The 19,761-nt window shown below is 40.3% G+C and overlaps 1 protein-coding gene across 1 annotated transcript in view; it reads left to right on the forward strand.

Moving 5' to 3' along the window:
• Positions 1-1,476: 1,476 nt before the first annotated feature.
• LOC124128206 (adrenodoxin-like) overlaps positions 1,477-19,761 on the forward strand; it is a 67,215-nt gene continuing 48,930 nt past the window's right edge. The window contains exon 1 of the mRNA XM_048383895.1: positions 1,477-1,679. Coding sequence (XP_048239852.1) covers positions 1,516-1,679 — 164 coding nt within the window. The 5' untranslated portion in view covers positions 1,477-1,515. The remainder of the gene's footprint in view (positions 1,680-19,761) is intronic.

Consider the following 19,761-nt stretch of genomic DNA (forward strand, 5'->3'; position numbering starts at 1 on the left):
GGGTGTGCTTAACATTTTTCTTTTTGTGTATGTATTTTAGAAAAACAAAACGAGTCTAGATTTATATAAAAGCATCTCTAGCCAGAAATCAGCTTCAGAAACATTTATTGTTTTAATTATAGGGGAGAGAATTGTATTGTGTAATGAAAGTTTTAATAGACTATAGTCAGTCTACCCTGTCCTCGGCGGGAGGGTTTGGGAGCCCCGTCTTGCTACTAACACCGCGAGGCATATCAGATTTACTGGCAGGTTTGCAGACTGATTTCTTAGATACATCTGTATCCAAATTACCTTAAGTGAGGAGGAAACGTTTTTACTGCATTCGTTCCCGTTAGATATCGTTTGGGAACGTCACCTCGGTCTAGTGGTAGATCGTCCGCCCGGAGAGCGGGATGTCCGGGGTTCGATAACGGGCCGCGTCATACCATACAAGACGTTCAAAGATGGTACTTGTTGTTACCCTGTCTGGCGCTTGGCACTATGGGGCTAAAACAAGGACTGGGCGGCTTGGTGTCAGTGTCTGAGTGGGGTATTCATGTTAAACTGCGGCATGGTATCTCAGTAGATTAGCGCTATAAATCGGCATCAGTCCGAACTAGTACAAGCAGCTACACACACACACACACACACACACACACACACACGTACACACATAAGTGCAATTATCTTTGACGCGACGTTAAACCCCATTTCACTTAATCTCACCAGATACCGTTATAATACAATTCATGTATTCTGAAGAAAAAGTATATAACCTGCTTTCGTTTATTAGATACATTTGGAAATACAGGAGTTGTAATAAATATTATCTAACGAGGGCATCTTTCGTAAGCTGTAGATCTCTACATGGCGCCGTCTTGGTCGAATCGGTGCCTTTTTCGCCAGATCGATTTGAGGCAGTACCGTTTTAGCCAGTTCCCACAATCGACTTTATGACATAAATAATTTCCAATAACATAACATTGAAAGAGGCGTGGACATGATTTATTTTTGTTTAATTCTGGCAAAATATTACTGAATAGATCTAAGTTGAGTACAAAAGTGATCAAAGTGCCAATCTGTCGGGCGTTCTCCATTTGTGGAATATTTCGCATCTCGACAAGATTTCTCATATCAACTGACACAGAAAGTTGTCCGGAGATCATTCGTGTCCACCTCTTGTCATGCGGGACAATGGGTATCATATATAGACAGATGCGAAAGGCATGACAGTGATAAAGAACAGTAATAAAGTACAAGAGACCTGTTGATTCCGAGGATATTACGAACAAACAAGACAGTTCAGATTGAAACGAACACTTAATTTAAAACGAAATAGGTTCCTAATAGTTAGTCAAGAAATTGAAGATCTTGCTTAAACATATATCCAAAGTCAACTAACGTCAGTTGTATAAACTAAATATAATAATCGCGAGCCAGCTATGTGTTTTGCGTCTCTGTATCTTTTACGTGCAAACGACGGAGATATTCCAAGTTTTGTAATCACCAGCAGTTGAGTCTGAAGTCCAGTGCGAGATGGCAGGCCTGACAGTAAGGGTAGTCCGATGTATCATCCCAAAATTTGCTTTCACTAATCACACGTCGTGTTTGACAGTGCCAAGCTTTCGTTACAAATTTAATAGAAGCCATGATCAGAAGAACAGGTTTTCATCATCGGTACCAAAGACACAGAAAGAAACGTAAGTGCATGTCAGGTGCGTGCTTGGTGATTGCTGTGCGGCTGCTAACAGGTGACCTTATTTGATTGAATGCCAGTCTGGCCAGGCAAACAAGTGAATGCAGTCGGTAGGTCAGTCTTTGCATGATGTGATTATGCTTCGCGAATATCACATCGAATAGATTGTATAGTTGAGCTTTGTTAAGCCATGCAAATTCAGCCATGCAAATTCAGCTACCCCAGAGTTAAAGAAACATAGTGAGGTGAGGTGAAATTGGGTTTAACCCCCTAGATGCCACAGGGACATATATATGTCCCTCCTCTACAACCCTCACTTTGAAGTCGAATAAAATTCAGAAAACATCACCCACACAGATACACTTCACAGTTTTGAATAAGGTGGGAAATTCCCTGTTCTGTGATATCATCCACTGGCATTTTAGGCCAAGCAAAAGTACTGAAAATGACCTCTGAAAATTAGGTACATAGTAAGTGTTGCCATTTTTTACACATTACTAAATCACCACTCACCTCATTATTTACAGCTTGTTTTGAAATCTAAATTTCGGTTATTTACTCAGAGAAATGAATTTCAAAAAGAGCATATTAGTGATAACGGGTATCTGTCTTTTATGAAATCACCAATGATCATTCCAAAATGTCTCCGATAACCCTAGAATCGTTTAGAATGTTTTGGAAAATACGCAAACACGAATGCCGAAGTGAACTTTCCGCCATATTGGATAGTGTTTACAAAATAACGTTTCAGTAACACCGGTTATGAGGCGCCTGTAACATCATGTATATTTCAAACTTAGCTGTGATACACACATCCTTGAATTCCTCATACATTTTAGAATCAAATTACCAATGGTCTTTGTCACCAATACAAAGTGGCTGGATGCAATCAAGCAAAATAAGTTAGATGTGAAAATGAACGCTGTGCTTGAAAAACTGCACTTGTTTGAAATGTAAACAAAGCAAAATACAGATTTTACACAGTGTAGCATTTTCTCCTATTTTGAGCTATCCATTCGTCTATTCGTTAAAGATATTGGCTCAGTATTTTCAGAATATGCATGGGAAGAGAATCGTAGGAAGAATTAGGGAATTTAAAATAGATACATTGCAATGATTTGATATTTTCAACAGAAATTGTCAAAGTTACCGTTCTGTGTGACGCCATGACTGACGCAAAATCACACACAGCGACAACAGTATTTATCGGGATTTCTGACTATTTCGGTTTGTTTTAATGAAAATAATAACAACAAACAACAGTACATAGATTGTCAGAATGTTTCTGATTACTTCCATGTCACATTTATGTCTATATGATCCCTGAATCAACAAAGGTCCCCCCGTAAAATCCCGCGTACAGTCAGTCACAGGTAGTGATGTCATACATCAACATTGTTGTACATATTTGGTAATTTCTTTGAGGTGAAGGTCCTTGAATGAGAATGCACACGATCATTGTATCATGCTGTTTACAGTTTCAGTGTTGATGTAGATTTTGCATATCTTTTTGCATTTTTTTCACACAATTAATTTCACTTTGTCAATGTTCAAGATGATATCATGCGTAAATATAGGCCACAACATGTATGAACGAACCTTTAATATACTCCTGTTTGTTTGAACATTGTTTACATAACAATTGATAGATTTATAGTGTCGAATACGGTATTTATTTCCTTTGGACAAGTGTTACAAGATGAAGGGTAAATGTAACTGCAGCATGTACGTATTTCTTGAGATGTGTAATAGTCAATATTATAAGTTTCTATAACCAATGTCCATGAATAGCCGTTTCATTTTATTTTACCACTAAAACTGAATATATTACTTTAAGAAAATGGACAATATTTTTCGTTAAGATATATGCACACATCTCTGAAAGAATTGTCTTGGTCTTGGAATTGTTTTTTATGTCGTTTGATACACAGAACAGTGATATCTAAGATTCGCCAGGTGCGCGTTAGTCACAAACAATTTACGAATTATCCCTCTCGTTTTGTATTATATAATCAATGGGTTCATTCTTTTTTCAATATTGTGATCACAGGAGGTTAAACTGTTTACTTTATTTCTCCAGGAATTGTAAAATGTATAAAAATAAAATTCATGCCGGGTACCCCGTTGGTTCAACCTTATACGATTATCCTGATAATTCTATACCAATAGAGCTTTCTTCGCATCTTTTATTGTGTAATTCTGAGACGAGATGAAGATAATAACTATAATAACATAGTAATGAACAAATATATGTCCAATATTGAATATAATTTTGGTTATTTTGAAATATTCTTTCGGGTAGTTCATTACGTACATTGATGCCAAACAGGTGTGTGTCTTGTCCAATTAAGATACACGATAAACTATCTAATTGTTTACATGTTCAAGACATTATTTACTTGGTGAAAATGGTGAAAGCAGTCATTTTATGTTGTGTCGAAAAGGCGTCAAATTCCGTTTTACACATCGAGATTTTCCATACCATGAACGAAAATTAAGGGAGATATATATATTAATCAAAATACCAGTGTCGTCTATCTCCGATGTTATCAAAGACATATATGACGTCAAATAGAATGGTGTTATTTTGGGGGTATTTCATTACATTTGATGATAAGGCTAGTGTTCCATTATTAATGGTGCAACATTAGTCAAATTACACATACACATTCAGGAGAATGTTGGAATCTAAGGACTAAGTTATAAGTCAGATAGGGCCATCCATTTCTCTATTACCGTATTCGACGTAATAAGCGCCCAGGGGGCTCTCAAAATTAGAAATAGGAGCTCTTATTAGAATGGTATTTTGGTGGAAAAAAACAGAGTTGAAAGATAAATTTCCTGGTTTATGCTGACAGCCTGAAATGTTTATATACGACATATTTATTTTTCCAGAATTTATTGCCCATAATTAAGGGTGCATATAACACACGAGTGCGTATTATACACGAATAAATAAGTCTTGTGTACATTGATCAATCGGAAGGGGTGCTAATTGGGATTGTTCACAAGCCAATATATTAATAAATATCGCCGTGGGCGCTTATTATGTCGAATACGGTACCTCTTTTTGATGAAGTACGATTTCATCATTTCTTATGGGTGTTTTTTTATAACTAAAGGTATACAGTTTCTTTATAGATATTTGTGTTGGAATACATTGATTCCTCGTGAACAAAACACCATGAAAATATATTATCCTTACCCACAGCTATTTCTCACCAAGTGACCTGAGTGACAATAAACTAGTGCTAAGCATAGTGGAGTTATACCCCCTTTTTGTTTGTATGTGTGTAACCTCGCTGTCGCCTTTTGACGTCATAGAGCAAAATCAGTTTTCATCATTTACGGCATGCTATTTTTGGCATTGAATGTATGTCGTTATACATACGTATATAATTCCATTTGATCTATAGTTATGTCGTTCAGATATTAGGCAGTATTTTGTTCGCTCACAGTTTCCGTAAAGCTTCTTAATAAAAAAATTGTCGCATAGTACTTTTATCGGTGTACGATAAAAAGCGGGGAAATTTACTGTTTTTCAACGCAGAATAAATTGTCGGACAACACTTAGAAGTGTATTTTTTTTAAACCGGTTCAATATTTGCAGTTACCTTTACAACATCAAATAGGAAATTTAATATTCTCCACCTCTGCGTAATTTTATAGCCAGAGGTAGATCCAGTGCAGGGTGAGCCCAATTCTCGCACAACCTTCATCTTTCCGATCTAAGCAAAATGTGCGTCAGAAAAAAACCTCGGCATCCAGAGGGTTAACGTCCCGCCCAGATTATTGCACTTATATAGCGTCGTGCGTGCGCGTGTGTGTGCTTGTACTAGTTTGGACTGATGCCAATTTATGAATCATTTTCAAAAGATGTCACTTTTTGAGTTTCCAAATTTACAAAATCCAATGGTTGATATAATATCTTTGTTTTTGTTTAAATGGAGTAACAAATATCTGAAGCTGTCAGTAACATCAAATGGAAGTCTTAATGATGCTTTTAAGAAAGAGGAATAACCAGTTACCATGGCAACTGAAACTTGGCTTGTCTTTCCCATAACAATGTTTGTGTGAATTATTTTGGTTTGAAATTCATGAAAATGCAAAAAGCACATACAAAACATATTTATTTTTTCATTTTTTTTGTATATTAAACTTGAAGTGAGAATGAAGGACATGATCAACTTATGTCTCATTGTGGAAACTAAAGACATATTTAGATATATATATTTTTTAAATGAGTGCATTATAGGAAAGACATGCATGTTACAGGATTGACTATATTTGTTACAGAAAAGACATTGCAAATTCATATCATCAGTATGAAAAGAGTGGTAAAGATTATCTTAAATGTTTCTCATGTATATAATAATGCTTGCAAAAGTAATACCAGTCATTATCTTTTTCAGTGATATTTATAAATTTACTCCAACTTTTTAAAGGATAAATTCTAAAATCTGTTACAATAAGCAGGTAAGGACAAAAGTTTGTTACATGACAGAACAAATTACCATACAATGACATTTTAGATCACAAAGCAGTTTCCCCATTTTTACTGTAATAGAAAATGTGTTACTTTGAATAACAATGCACATGTTTGTGATATTTATATTTATAAATGATTAATATGAAGAATGTTACCTATGACCTACATTATAACTGTTACAGGAAAGACCTAAGACGTTACAGTACTGACAATGTGAAACAAAGTTTTGGTCAGCCTAGTTCACTATCATAAGTAAACAAAGGTTTACCAAACAGGGGTACCACTAGATATAGTTATAGTTATATTTCCTTCTCATTGTGAAATCTCCAGATTGATGTGATAGAAGACAGTTATGGTGAAGACAACATTTTGTTACATGAAAGACATTTAGAGAATAGTTTTCATGTCTTTTTATGGTTTCTATGATCAACGAGCAAATCAAAAGTTTTTGAGGTTGAGTATTAATTTTACTAATATTGTGAAACACTGAAAGTATTTGGCAACTTGTAGAATGAACAATTCAGAAAATGTCAGAAAACACATGACCTACAATTAGAAGAACACAACTTTCAACTGCAAGTAAGAATCTAAACTACAACCTGGAATGCAACACTTGAAACATCAAGCCATGTAAAAAGAAAGTTGAAAGATTATAGCTGTCTTCCCAAGACATTATACCCCTTCATAGTGGCGTTTAACTGTAGACCAAATGTTATTGTCAACCTCACAATGAGATGATTCTAGAGTTTTCTGTAACTTTGGGATGATTGTCTCCATCACTAGCCCCCTCATCTTCAGCCTTCACCTTCTCTCCTTTCCTAGCCTCTTTCATCTTCAGCCTTCACCTTCTCTCCTTCACTAGCCTCCTCATCTTCAGCCTTCACCTTCTCTCCTTCACTAGCCTCCTCATCTTCAGCCTTCACCTTCTCTCCTTCACTAGCCTCATCTTCAGCCTTCACCTTCTTTCCATCACTAGCCTCATCTTCAGCCTTCACCTTCTCTCCATCACTAGCCTCATCTTCAGCCTACACCTTCTCTCCATCACTAGCCTCCTCAATTTCAGGCTTCACCTTCTTTCCATCACTAGCCTCCCCATCTTCAGCCTTCACCTTCTCTCCTTTACTAGCCTCTTTCATCTTCAGCCTTCACCTTCTCTCCTTCACTAGCCTCCTCATCTTCAGCCTTCACCTTCTCTCCTTCACTAGCCTCCTCATCTTCAGCCTTCACCTTCTCTCCATCACTAGCCTCCTCAATTTCAGGCTTCACCTTCTTTCCATCACTAGCCTCCTCATCTTCAGCCTTCACCTTCTCTCCATCACTAGCCTCCTCATCTTCAGCCTTCACCTTCTCTCCATCACTAGCCTCCCCATCTTCAGCCTTCACCTTCTCTCCATCACTAGCCTCCTCATCTTCAGCCTTCACCTTCTCTCCATCACTAGCCTCATCTTCAGCCTACACCTTCTCTCCATCACTAGCCTCCTCAATTTCAGGCTTCACCTTCTTTCCATCACTAGCCTCCCCATCTTCAGCCTTCACCTTCTCTCCTTTACTAGCCTCTTTCATCTTCAGCCTTCACCTTCTCTCCTTCACTAGCCTCCTCATCTTCAGCCTTCACCTTCTCTCCTTCACTAGCCTCCTCATCTTCAGCCTTCACCTTCTCTCCATCACTAGCCTCCTCATCTTCAGCCTTCACCTTCTCTCCATCACTAGCCTCCCCATCTTCAGCCTTCACCTTCTCTCCATCACTAGCCTCCTCATCTTCAGCCTTCACCTTCTCTCCATCACTAGCCTCATCTTCAGCCTACACCTTCTCTCCATCACTAGCCTCCTCAATTTCAGGCTTCACCTTCTTTCCATCACTAGCCTCCCCATCTTCAGCCTTCACCTTCTCTCCTTTACTAGCCTCTTTCATCTTCAGCCTTCACCTTCTCTCCTTCACTAGCCTCCTCATCTTCAGCCTTCACCTTCTCTCCTTCACTAGCCTCCTCATCTTCAGCCTTCACCTTCTCTCCATCACTAGCCTCATCTTCAGCCTTCACCTTCTCTCCATCACTAGCCTCCTCAATTTCAGCCTTCACCTTCTTTCCATCACTAGCCTCCTCATCTTCAGCCTTCACCTTCTCTCCATCACTAGCCTCATCTTCAGCCTTCACCTTCTCTCCATCACTAGCCTCCTCATCTTCAGCCTTCACCTTCTCTCCATCACTAGCCTCATCTTCAGACTTCACCTTCTTTCCATCACTAGCCTCATCTTCAGCCTTCACCTTCTCTCCATCACTAACCTCATCTTCAGACTTCACCTTTTCTCCATCACTAGCCTCTTCATCTTCACTCTTCACTTTCTCTCTATCTCTAACAGCATCTTCAGCCCTCACCTTCTCTCCTTCTCTAACCATGTTTGGGGTAGATTGTGTATAGTGGTCTGTTCAAAACATTGGCCAAAGTGTGAATTTCCCAGACTTGTCCATCTTCACTTTGAGGGTTTTGAGTCGAAATATGCTTTGGACAATGTTGTCTGTGAGACAAGTTCCTGGAACATATATGTCAGAATACTGAGTATAATGATGTGGCAAGTTATGTCTCTTTACACTGACATCCTTCCTTTATGCCTTGAGACGGGAAATTTCCATCAAGATCTTTGGCTTCATTGGCAACAAGTTCAGAGACTACTCTCACTGTCATTTCTGCTGCTCTGTCAATTGTCCCAAAAGCAAGTACACTGCCACATGATGGTGAGCAGTTACCATTTGATAACACAGTACAAGGATACAGCTCACCATTTGTCATTGCCATGGTTAATTTAGTTGTACAGTTCCACTATGAAATTCCACTTTGGAGTTGCTTTGTAGTCCAGTCAAGTACACATTGCTATTCAGTAAACCTTCATGAAATCAGCATTAGTAAATTTCAAATTATTTTGATGATGTAATGAAATGTATACATTATCATACTTGAGTGTTTGTCTTTGCCATAACATCAACAGATCAAGAATATTATTAGACCTTTTAAGAAAATAAAGAAGCTTGGAGAGTTGAATTTTAGTGCAGTGAAGAAATGTTTTTCTCCTAAACTCGTATTCTAAAACTTGTTTGACCTTTTAAAATAGAACATACCCATAAGCTATTGGGTACTTCATGATCACTGCCATGATTCTATATTAAATGTTAAGTTTGTCTTTTCTATAACCATGGTACCATATAAACTCCGAAATCATAAACACTTATAATTCTTGTGAATACCTCACCTCTATCACATCAGTGCCATAAATTCCTGTTTATGCTGAGAACCACACTATAAATTTTTATAAATTTTCAGCAGACGTCCACTATACTGCCAACATATCCATAGTTGTGAGGGAAACCCTATCCCTTGCCAGAGGCGCCACTGCACATGCGCAAGGCGGGAATCTAGTCACTTCTTTCCTGTGTGTCCTGATGACAACAAGGAAAATTTCTTTGTTGCACATCCGAACACGTGATTGAGTTCCACATACAAGATAGATCGTCTCAAGCTTTATAAACTACAAGCAGAGAGCAGTTCTACTAGCAGAACAGGGGTATAGAAGATCGGAGTCTCTAGTAAGTAATTAGTTAAGAAAAGTGTTGTGGGATGAGATCTTAATCTCATAAGCAGACACCTGTCTGTTCGGGCTGTGGACAACACCAAGCTCCTGGGGATCCTCACCCTAGATGTCTCGCATGCAAGAAAAGCAGCTGTACACAGAGGTCAAGCTGCAGTTATTGCGAGCATCTGTCAAAAGAAAAATTTGACAAGCTCTCCAAGACATGGATCAAAAATCCCGATTATAAAACAGTCACTAGAGCATCTACATCAAGAAAACAAGTGATTAAGCCCGTGGCGGCTAAAATTAATCACGGGGGTGACAAGCGAGTGTCGCGCGAGGGCGCCGTCTCACCTTTTGAGGAGAAGAGACCCCGTCGCTCATCCCACTCTCCCAATAATGTTGAGGAGCAGATGCATGTTACCGGTCAAACAGAAAGTGCCTCTAACTTGTATCCTGCAACGTCTGGTATGGTCGATCTTCGAGTTTGGACAGAAACTAACGACTTTCACCCTCTGCCGCGTTCCCCCTTTAACGTAAATGAGTTCACGGAAAGAATAACAAATTCAATGTCTGTTATGATTGACACACGCATGCAATCTATGTCTCGAGAAATCTCAGATCTAAAAGAATCAGTTAATCAAACCCGGCTTGGCCAATCAGGGATTGATCACGAGAGTAAACAGAGATCTAAGGCTGAATATGGCAGTACACCCTTATACAGCAGACATGTACAAGGTTACGCTGAATCAGACTATGAGGACAGTAGGAGAATTATACTAAGAGAGCGAGAATCTCATAGATCTTCTCCCTACCACGCACATCACAGGGCTCATCGTGAATCACGGTCTTCACACCGCAGTATGCACAGAAATACGCACCAATCGCCGTCAAGCCACTATGATAGACACACCGACAAAGCTCGTGCATATCAGGATAGTAATCCTAAGCGTGCACCCTCTCATACTGCCACACAGTCCTGTTATACGGGCGAAGAAAGCGAGGGAAATATGACATCACCATACAGTTATAGACCATGTGATTCCCGCACAGCTTGCCGTAAATCAGACGACCGGGATTACGATACCCTCAGCCATACGACCCACTCCCAGCCCAGCCAGAGTAGGGGGTGCCGATCTACACCTGAGTATTCAGGCTATGGGGACACTGCTATAGAGGAGGATTATAGATCAAACAGTTACTCCCTTAGAGACATCATAACAGAACTTTATGAACTAATGCCCACCTTTAAACCAGACCAGGACAGCACACCCGTTAAACCCTTGATTGAACGGGCAGGATATGAGGGACCCGATAAGGGGACCGAACCATTCCATACGCTTCCCCCTCCGTCATATTTGGATGACGTCATCAAGAGAACTGAAAATCAATTGAACTGTTCAGCGGGTCCTAGTGCTAAACTGAAGCCTATCTATATTAGATCTGCTTACAAAACACATGATGATCCGTTCACACTACAGCCTAGCATTGACGAAGATTACTTCGATCTGGTTAAGAAACCTAACCCCAATATGCGCATTGATATGTCCCAGATCAAGAGCTTAGATAAGGTCAATAAGCAAATGATTAATACCGGTTCTTACATCAACTGGTTAGCAGCTGGTATTCGCCATGTCATACCCCCGTATAACCAGAGCGATGATCTTCCCTTAGACACTTCCACGGAGATGACTAGTCAGAAGACAGGATTTATCCACAGCTCATTAGACCACATACTGAAGATGCAGGAAGACCTCCTATCATCTCAAGTATGGATGTCAGCGCAGTTTCTGCTCATGCAAAGAAGACACTTACTACAGCAAGTTCATCATGTGATGCCAGACCCTTTAAAGAGATCCATGATGTCACAGCCCATTACGTCATCGCAGTTTTTCAACGGTAGACTGAAATCTGTGAAGGAAGCCATTATCTCTTCAACTAACCAGAAATTTCAGGAATCCACCATCTCGTTAGCATCCAAGTTACAGAGACAACCGGCAGTTACTCGACCCCAGCGACAGAGCCCTGGACCCCGACGCGAACAGCCCAATCGGAATTCTTTTCGAGCCTCTACTCAGAGAAACAGATCGTATCAACCCAGGTACAAGAACTCCAGAGTTGATCTTCCCACTTCACAGAGAGGACTTGGCAGAGGAAGAGGCAGTTCCCGTAGGGGCCCCCCTCGGAAATGACTTCACCATAAATCTACAGACCCATCCAGATCCTACCGACTTCGCCTGCCCTACGGACAATGAGTTAGAATTACGGAAGACCAAGGACACGTCTACTCCAAATCCAGTCGAACTAGCCAATCTTACAAACATCGACCCAAGACTACCCAAGTTCAAATCTCATCCTGTTCCGGGACCAGTCGGAGGCCGTCTTATGCAGTACGCAGACAACTGGGAGACCATCACAGACGACTCATAGTTACTCAAAGTAATAAGAAGAGGCTACAAACTTCACTTCTTAAAACGACCAAAACTAGTCATTCATCCTACCGGACCCCGATTCCAGCTATCAGGACCGAAGCTAGTCGCAGCAGAAGTAGCCATACAAAAATTACTCACAAAAGGTGCTATCAGCACCCTAAAGGAGTCAGACACCTCCCTCGGATTCTACTCCCCAGTTTTCCTGTTACCGAAGAAGAATTCTTCAGAGATGAGATTAATAATACAGTGATCGCTCGCAATTGCGCTCTTCGATAAAGCGCTACCTCGGTTACTACGCGCGGTAACACATGACTCCCCAAATTTATGTACACTTTTATTACTGAGAGTTTTACACAGACATAATTGTATTGTTGTTCGTTGTTCATTTGCACATAACGCTTCTCATTGCATAATAAACCGTTTATCGCTGAATGGAGTTCTAATAATCTGTTTGAAAACATCCGCGGCAAGTCCCGGAAATACGAACTTCGCGAATGTATCGTGCTAGCTTACGAGCTGTGACAAAGATTTTTCATGCATATATTTTTGCATTAAACGTTGTGTCCGAGCCGAGAATTCAAGGCGACGAAAGCCGAGATGTCATTTGACTTACATTACACGCGATCGCACTAAACGATGGAAATAATAACTTAGATGTAAGTTTGATTACTTTTAGATATATTTTTGTTGATTTTATTTATCACTTTGTATAATATATTTAAAGATTTGCTTAAAATAGTCTTTATTTTGCTCTTTGACATGTTCGATGCGGACCCGTTGTCGAAATGTGTGTCCGAGAATTTTATTTTCAATAACATCGCGGGAAATAGTGAATAATTTTTTAATTTATTGATAAAAAATGATAAATTAGAATGGAATATGTATTTCAGACATTGTGAAATGTGACAGATTTAATAAATGAATGATATTACAGGTAGATCTAGGTCCATAAAAATATATACTATTTTGATGTGACGTGAGATAAACACATATTGATGATTTGAGATTTGCCGAGCGCGCTCCCCCGCCTCGGCCTCGGTTAAACGGCTCATCGTCTATAACGCCCACCAATTATTTGGACCCCATTGGTAGCGTTGTAGCGAGGGACCACTGTAGACCTAAAAACTCTGAACAAAGATTACCTGGAAAAACCACCCACATTTCAGATGGAATCTATAAAGAAGTTGAAGAATTCCCTTAGACAAGCAGATTGGATGATAAGCATAGATCTCCAAGACGCATATCTTCACGTCCCGATCCATCCAAGTCATCATCGATACCTACGATTCGCTGTCAACGGTCAGAGATACCAGTTCAGGGTACTACCATTCGGCATATCCATCGCCCCATGGTTATTCACCAGGATCACCAATCCCGTCATTGGGTTCGCCCATCTAAATCTCATAAGGCTTCATGGATATATCGACGATTTCCTATCGGTCGATCAGGACAAATCACAAATCAGTCTTAACACAGTGTGTCTCATCCAACTTCTCACAAACTTAGGTTTCCTGGTTCACGCTAAAAAATCAGAGCTGGCACCCACACAGGTCATCACCTACATAGGCGCAAGATTTATCCTCGACAAGGGCATAGTAGCACGCCCAGAGGACAGATATGCAAGAGTACAGAGCATGATTACAAGCGCACTCGATCAGCCCATCAAGTCGAGACGCTGGTGGATGTCTTGCCTAGGCACGCTCACATCTATCCAAGACCTAACCTACAGAGGCAGGCTACAATTACGGCCATTGCAGATTTGGATGAACACCACCAAGAATCTAGAGATGGAAGCACTAATCCAACCCCAACAAGTTCGAATCTCAGAACTCCTTTGGTGGCTAAATCGCCAAAATGTCATGCCAGGTATTCCACTAAACTACCCAACCCCCCTACATCAACTCTACACAGATGCATCAGGAGAGGGTTGGGATGCCCATATGGACGATGCCACCATTCAAGGGAAATGGTCCTCCCAAGACAAAGAGCTACACATCAATTGTCTAGAAATGAGAGCGATATATCTAGCATTAACAGCTTGGCTAAATCATCTACACCACTCGTCAGTGAAGATCGCTACAGACAACTCAACCGTGGTCGCTTACATACAGCACCAAGGGGGCACAAGATCTCAGCCTTTACTGAAGGAGGTTACACGTTTATATGCCTTGGTAGACTCAGTGAGTTGCAAGATCGAAGTAAGACACATTCCGGGCAAGCTAAATATACTAGCAGATTACCTATCCTGGAAAAACAAGATAGTACCCACAGAATGGTCACTACATCCCGAGGTGTTCAAGTGGATAACCCAGATATGGGACACTCCAAACATAGATCTATTCGCCACATGTCTCAACAACAAACTACCAGTCTACGTCAGCCCAGTACCAGACCCACTAGCACTCCAAGTCGATGCGCTCTCCATGGAATGGAAGGGAATGTTTGCTTACGCATTTCCCCCATGGGCTCTCCTAGACAGAGTACTGAAGAAAATAGAGGAAACGGATTGTGTCATAATCCTCATAGCCCCGGCTTGGCCCAAAAGGGCTTGGTTTCCGAGACTTCTACAACTCCTGCTAGAAGTACCTCTGAAACTCCCAGTACGTCACGACCTATTGAGACAACCAAAGACGGACATATTTTACGGCCGCCTCGACAACCTCCATCTTCACGCTTGGAAATTATCTCGCATAAGATGCAAGCTGCCGGTTACTCTAAATCAGCTGCACGAAGAGTGGCTAGCTCATGGAGACCAGCCTCATCTGCCTTATATGATAACAGATGGGACAAGTTGGTCGAATGGAGAAGAGGGAAACAGTTACATGGAGATATAACGATACCTATAGTAACCGAATTCTTGATCCATCTCAGAAACGACAAGAAATTACGACACGGCACTATCGAAGGATATAGATCAGCCCTGTCATCAGTATTACAACAGGATGACCTATCTATAGGTACCCATCCAGTACTAAATCGACTTATGAAGTCTTTTGCGCTGGAAGATATAAAAGTACCACGTATCTTCCCTAAATGGGATCTATCTATAGTATTGTCGGCATTGATGAAAGCACCATATGAACCCATGAGTACTGCGACATTACTATCAGTCTCCAAGAAAACTGCTTTTCTCTTAGCCATGGCTACGGCGGCTCACGTGTCAGAACTACACGGTATTGATATCTCCACTGTAACCCATACCAAAGAATGGAAAGCAGTGTCGTTCAGATCGCTCCCTGAATTTATTGCCAAAAACCAGTCGTCAACCTTCGGCCCACTCGGACACAGGCAATACACGATACCAGCCCTAAGTAAAAGTGTGGACTTCCCGGACAGATTGCTTTGCCCCATAAGAGCCTTGAGATATTTTATTACAGCAACTCAACCCCACAGAAGGCAGAGAAAACGTCTATTTATCTCTTGCAAGCCCTCGTCAGAAAAGGACATCACAAAGGGCACTGTAGCGGGATGGCTAAAAACAGTTGTCACAGATAGCTATAAAACGGCACAAATCTCCACTCCGATTTGGGGTAGCTGCAGACCTCACGAAATCAGAGCACTGGCAACAAGCCTAGCCACATGGAATACTGCATCCATCGAACAAATCGTGGCCAGCTGCCAGTGGAAGTCCCACAACACTTTTTCAAACTTTTACTTACGAGACATACAGACCGATCTAAACGGACTATACACTCTGGGGCCCTTGGTGGCTGCCCAGGTGATAGTCACCAAGTAACCTGTTCCCTCCCTCTTCCAGGAAGAGAAAAAAGAGGGGGGGGGGGGGGAAGATTTCAGAAGTACCTCATGAACTCAGGGTAAGTTGTATTTTGTTACTGGATTGCGCTATTGAGTTAGTAAAACAGGGCAAATGACAACACTGAAATCAGAGATCGAAGGATTAAGTGATATACGGTAATCTACATGATAGGAACGTCAATGTACTACCACCGGAAGTGACGTCATAGGAGTCATCACACCGGAATAACGTTAAGATACGTTAAATATCACTATCCAAAAAGGGCATAACGGTAAACTACATCATAAGTGATACGGGAGAATAGTGACACCGGAAGTGACATCACAGATGACGTCATCACAGGAAGTGATGTCACTAAATGTCTAAGTATCACAAGGGAATATACATACACCCTTCACATGACGTCTTGAAAATTCTATACGTTTAAGTCTTGTAAGTAGACTATTAGACATATCCGTTTTAAGACCCTTTTTGGCATATAATCCTTGGTTTTACTACTCCACTAGCCAAATATCTATGGGATGCTAGATACCAGAACCCGCCGGTCCCTCTGGTGTATACTGGCACAGATTGTATAGAGGTGAGGTATTCACAAGAATTATCAAACAATAGTTATCATTGTGAATAATTCTAAGAATACCACCTCTATCACATCAGGAATTAATCCCTCCCACCTCCCCAAATATCTGCATCTAGTTGATGAGAGTAATGGGTTGAAAGAAGTGACTAGATTCCCGCCTTGCGCATGCGCAGTGGCGCCTCTGGCAAGGGATAGGGTTTCCCTCACAACTATGGATATGTTGGCAGTATAGTGGACGTCTGTTGAAAATTTATAAAAATTTATAGTGTGGTTCTCAGCATAAACAGGAATTTATGGCACTGATGTGAAAGAGGTGGTATTCTTAGAATTATTCACAATGATAACTATTGTTTGATTTTAGCAAGCTTAGGAACAAGTAACTAAAATCTCATTGATCCCTTTAGTACAATATATCATCAATCATAACAGAGAGTAGTTACTTTGATTCTGATTGTCTTATGGAAATGTAGAATGTCATTACTGAAGCAAAACTGTCTTTGCCGTAACACATTTCTTATAACAATTAGGTGTTCCAATAATTTTGCATAAAATGATGAAGTGCAAGTTTATCCTACAAACTGCTTGATTGAAATAATTAATTAGAATATTGAAAAAGAACAGAGAGTAATTTACTTTGTTTCTTTATAACTTTTCAATTGCAAAATGTCATTACAATAACAAAATATGTCTTTACTGTAACACATTTCTTATAAAAACCATATGTTCTGACAATGTTGCTCAAAATAATAAAATACAACTTTGTCTTTCAAACTGCTGAATTAAAATATTCAGTTGGAATGTTGAAAAAGAACAGAAAGTAATAGTTTTCTTACTTTATAGCTTATTAAGTGAAGAAAGTCATTACCATAACAAAATCTGTCTTAGCTGTAACAAAATTTAGTGTTACAGGAAAGACTGTTACAGGAAAGACAAATCATTAGATAAAAAAATATATCGACTAATTAATGGTCCCTTCATGAAGCTGAATGTTCACACAATTTTCTGTTCATGAATTGGCACATAAACTTGGAACTTGAAAGAACTATTTTGCATCTGTTCCATTGAATCATAGCGTTATGGGAAAGACATGAAATGAAAATACTCATCAGTTCCTTACCTTTTTGGTTAACTTTTGGTGCTTATTTGTCTCCTGGTGCACATGGCACATCACACTCCTATTGTATAGGAAATGGTACAAGGCATGACAGAAAGTACTGATATAAATAGTGCTAGCTCACTGAGATACCATGTCGCAGTTAAACATGAATACCCCACTCAGACACAGTATCAGAGCTCCAGATAAGCTTCTGGTGTTGTGGGTATTTTACCCAGGCATTTTAAAATCATTGGGTATCAGTAATTCTATCTGGGTATTCAAATTTCTGTTACCCACTAGTTTTTACACATGTGGGTATTTAAGTTAAATATTTAAAAACACTTTTCATCTAGTCCCTGCAAACTGATGTCGTGTGGGTTCGAGAGCTTTATAGTACTCACAAATACCACGATACTTCCACAAGAAAGTGTGATGGCAAATGATCATGATGTAACTGTCATCATCGTCAGAACGACCTTTCATACGACCAATCAGAGTGTCACTTACCAGATCATGAAAGTGACAGTGGGAATGTGATTTCTCATCATGCAGCCTCGAAAGATAGTTATGGGCTTAACGACTGAATCTATAGAATCTAGACCATAAATCAGCCATTCGAGAATGTTCTTTTGTTCAGGTTTCAAATTTTTTCATATGTTTCGAAGCATAGTCGCCAACTTGAAATTAGTGCCGTAAAGCACGATAAAGCTGCCTTCAGATTGGCTAATGTCGACTTCTTGTTTGTTATTCCATTGGTCGGTCAGAGTTTGCGAAAGGTCGGTCTGATGTGACCCGTAATGGTATGTCCTCAGATCTTTGTTTAGCGGCAGCGAGAACTAAGATCTGATTTTAATGAGATTGTAAAAGATTTTTTCCCGTCATGTGCTGTTTGTTTGCCGCCATTTTGAATTGTGTTACAATTGTTTGACTGCCAGGGTAGTCAATTTGTTTTCAATTCTCAGCTACGTATGTAAAACATATTTATGTGTTCTTAAATACTACTAGCTTTGGCGTTACATTGAGTTGCATATATATACAAATTATTGAATACACTTTCAACTCGCTACAATATTTTTGCTGATAGATTAATTAAATTCTATGGCACTCTTCCAGTCCCACTTCATCAAAAAGTCTTGATTTGTGTAACTTATGCTTGCACATTGTACTTATTGATGTGGAAAAAAATCTGCCAAGGATCCTCATCCACGTTGTTTGGCATGCACATAAAATTGTGCACCAAACTCAATGTGTCTTTTGCGTAAATCTCTCTCCAAAGAGTATTACAATTTATAGGCAGGTCACTCACAAACGTATTTTGCAGCAATCCCATCGTGAGAAGATGTCACAATCACTGAATAGCGAAGCACATGGTTCGGTCATTACTACGCAACCATAATCTTCGGCGGGTAATGTGTTGGCCGTTACTGTCACTGCTGAAGTGCACTTCGGCCAAAAACATCAATCCAGAGGATTTTGTGAGTATCATAACTGACCCTAATTTTCAGCCGCCTGAGACATCTAGATCTGCTAGATCTGTGATGCTTGCGGAATCTTTTCAAGACGCTTTGATGGGGGTAGCGCAAACCAAAGCCATGTTTCGTCCAACACCATTGAGCATTGCGTCTCAGTGACCTGTGCCGAGCGCAGCTCCTGCCTGCTACCAAAGCACATCGACAATGACATCAGCCCCAGGGCTATCAGTGTACAAAGCTACGCAGGCAACCCATGATCAGCTTAGCCCTGTACCAACATATCCAGTGCAGAAGATGCACGCTCAGGTGCCAACACCGTTACGGAACACTAATTGGATGCAAGTCCTATTCACCAGGTGGATCATCTAAGCCCTCGGTCAGAGGTAACACTACACATAGGAGTAGAAGTTGTTCACATTCTAGATGTTTACGTCAACATCGTTCTGATTCGTCAGACTATTCTAATGGTGAAGAGAGAAATTCTTCAAGAGAATGGAATACACATCTCAGTCTGGCACAGGCACTTGATTGGGTAGTGGATCGCTTCATTTTAGTGCCTTTCCCGGGTAACGGGACGGATAAAAAGGACACAATAAGGACACATCCTATGTCGATTCCGGTCGGCCCGATGATGACAGATGTGATTAGATATTTGGATGAGGATTTTTCAAGGCTAACGCTTACACCGTCGTTTTAGC

The sequence above is a fragment of the Haliotis rufescens genome, unplaced genomic scaffold (genome assembly GCF_023055435.1).
Source record: "Haliotis rufescens isolate VD_foot unplaced genomic scaffold, xgHalRufe1.0.p SCAF_5, whole genome shotgun sequence".
In the NCBI taxonomy this organism is placed as follows: Eukaryota; Metazoa; Mollusca; class Gastropoda; order Lepetellida; family Haliotidae; genus Haliotis; species Haliotis rufescens.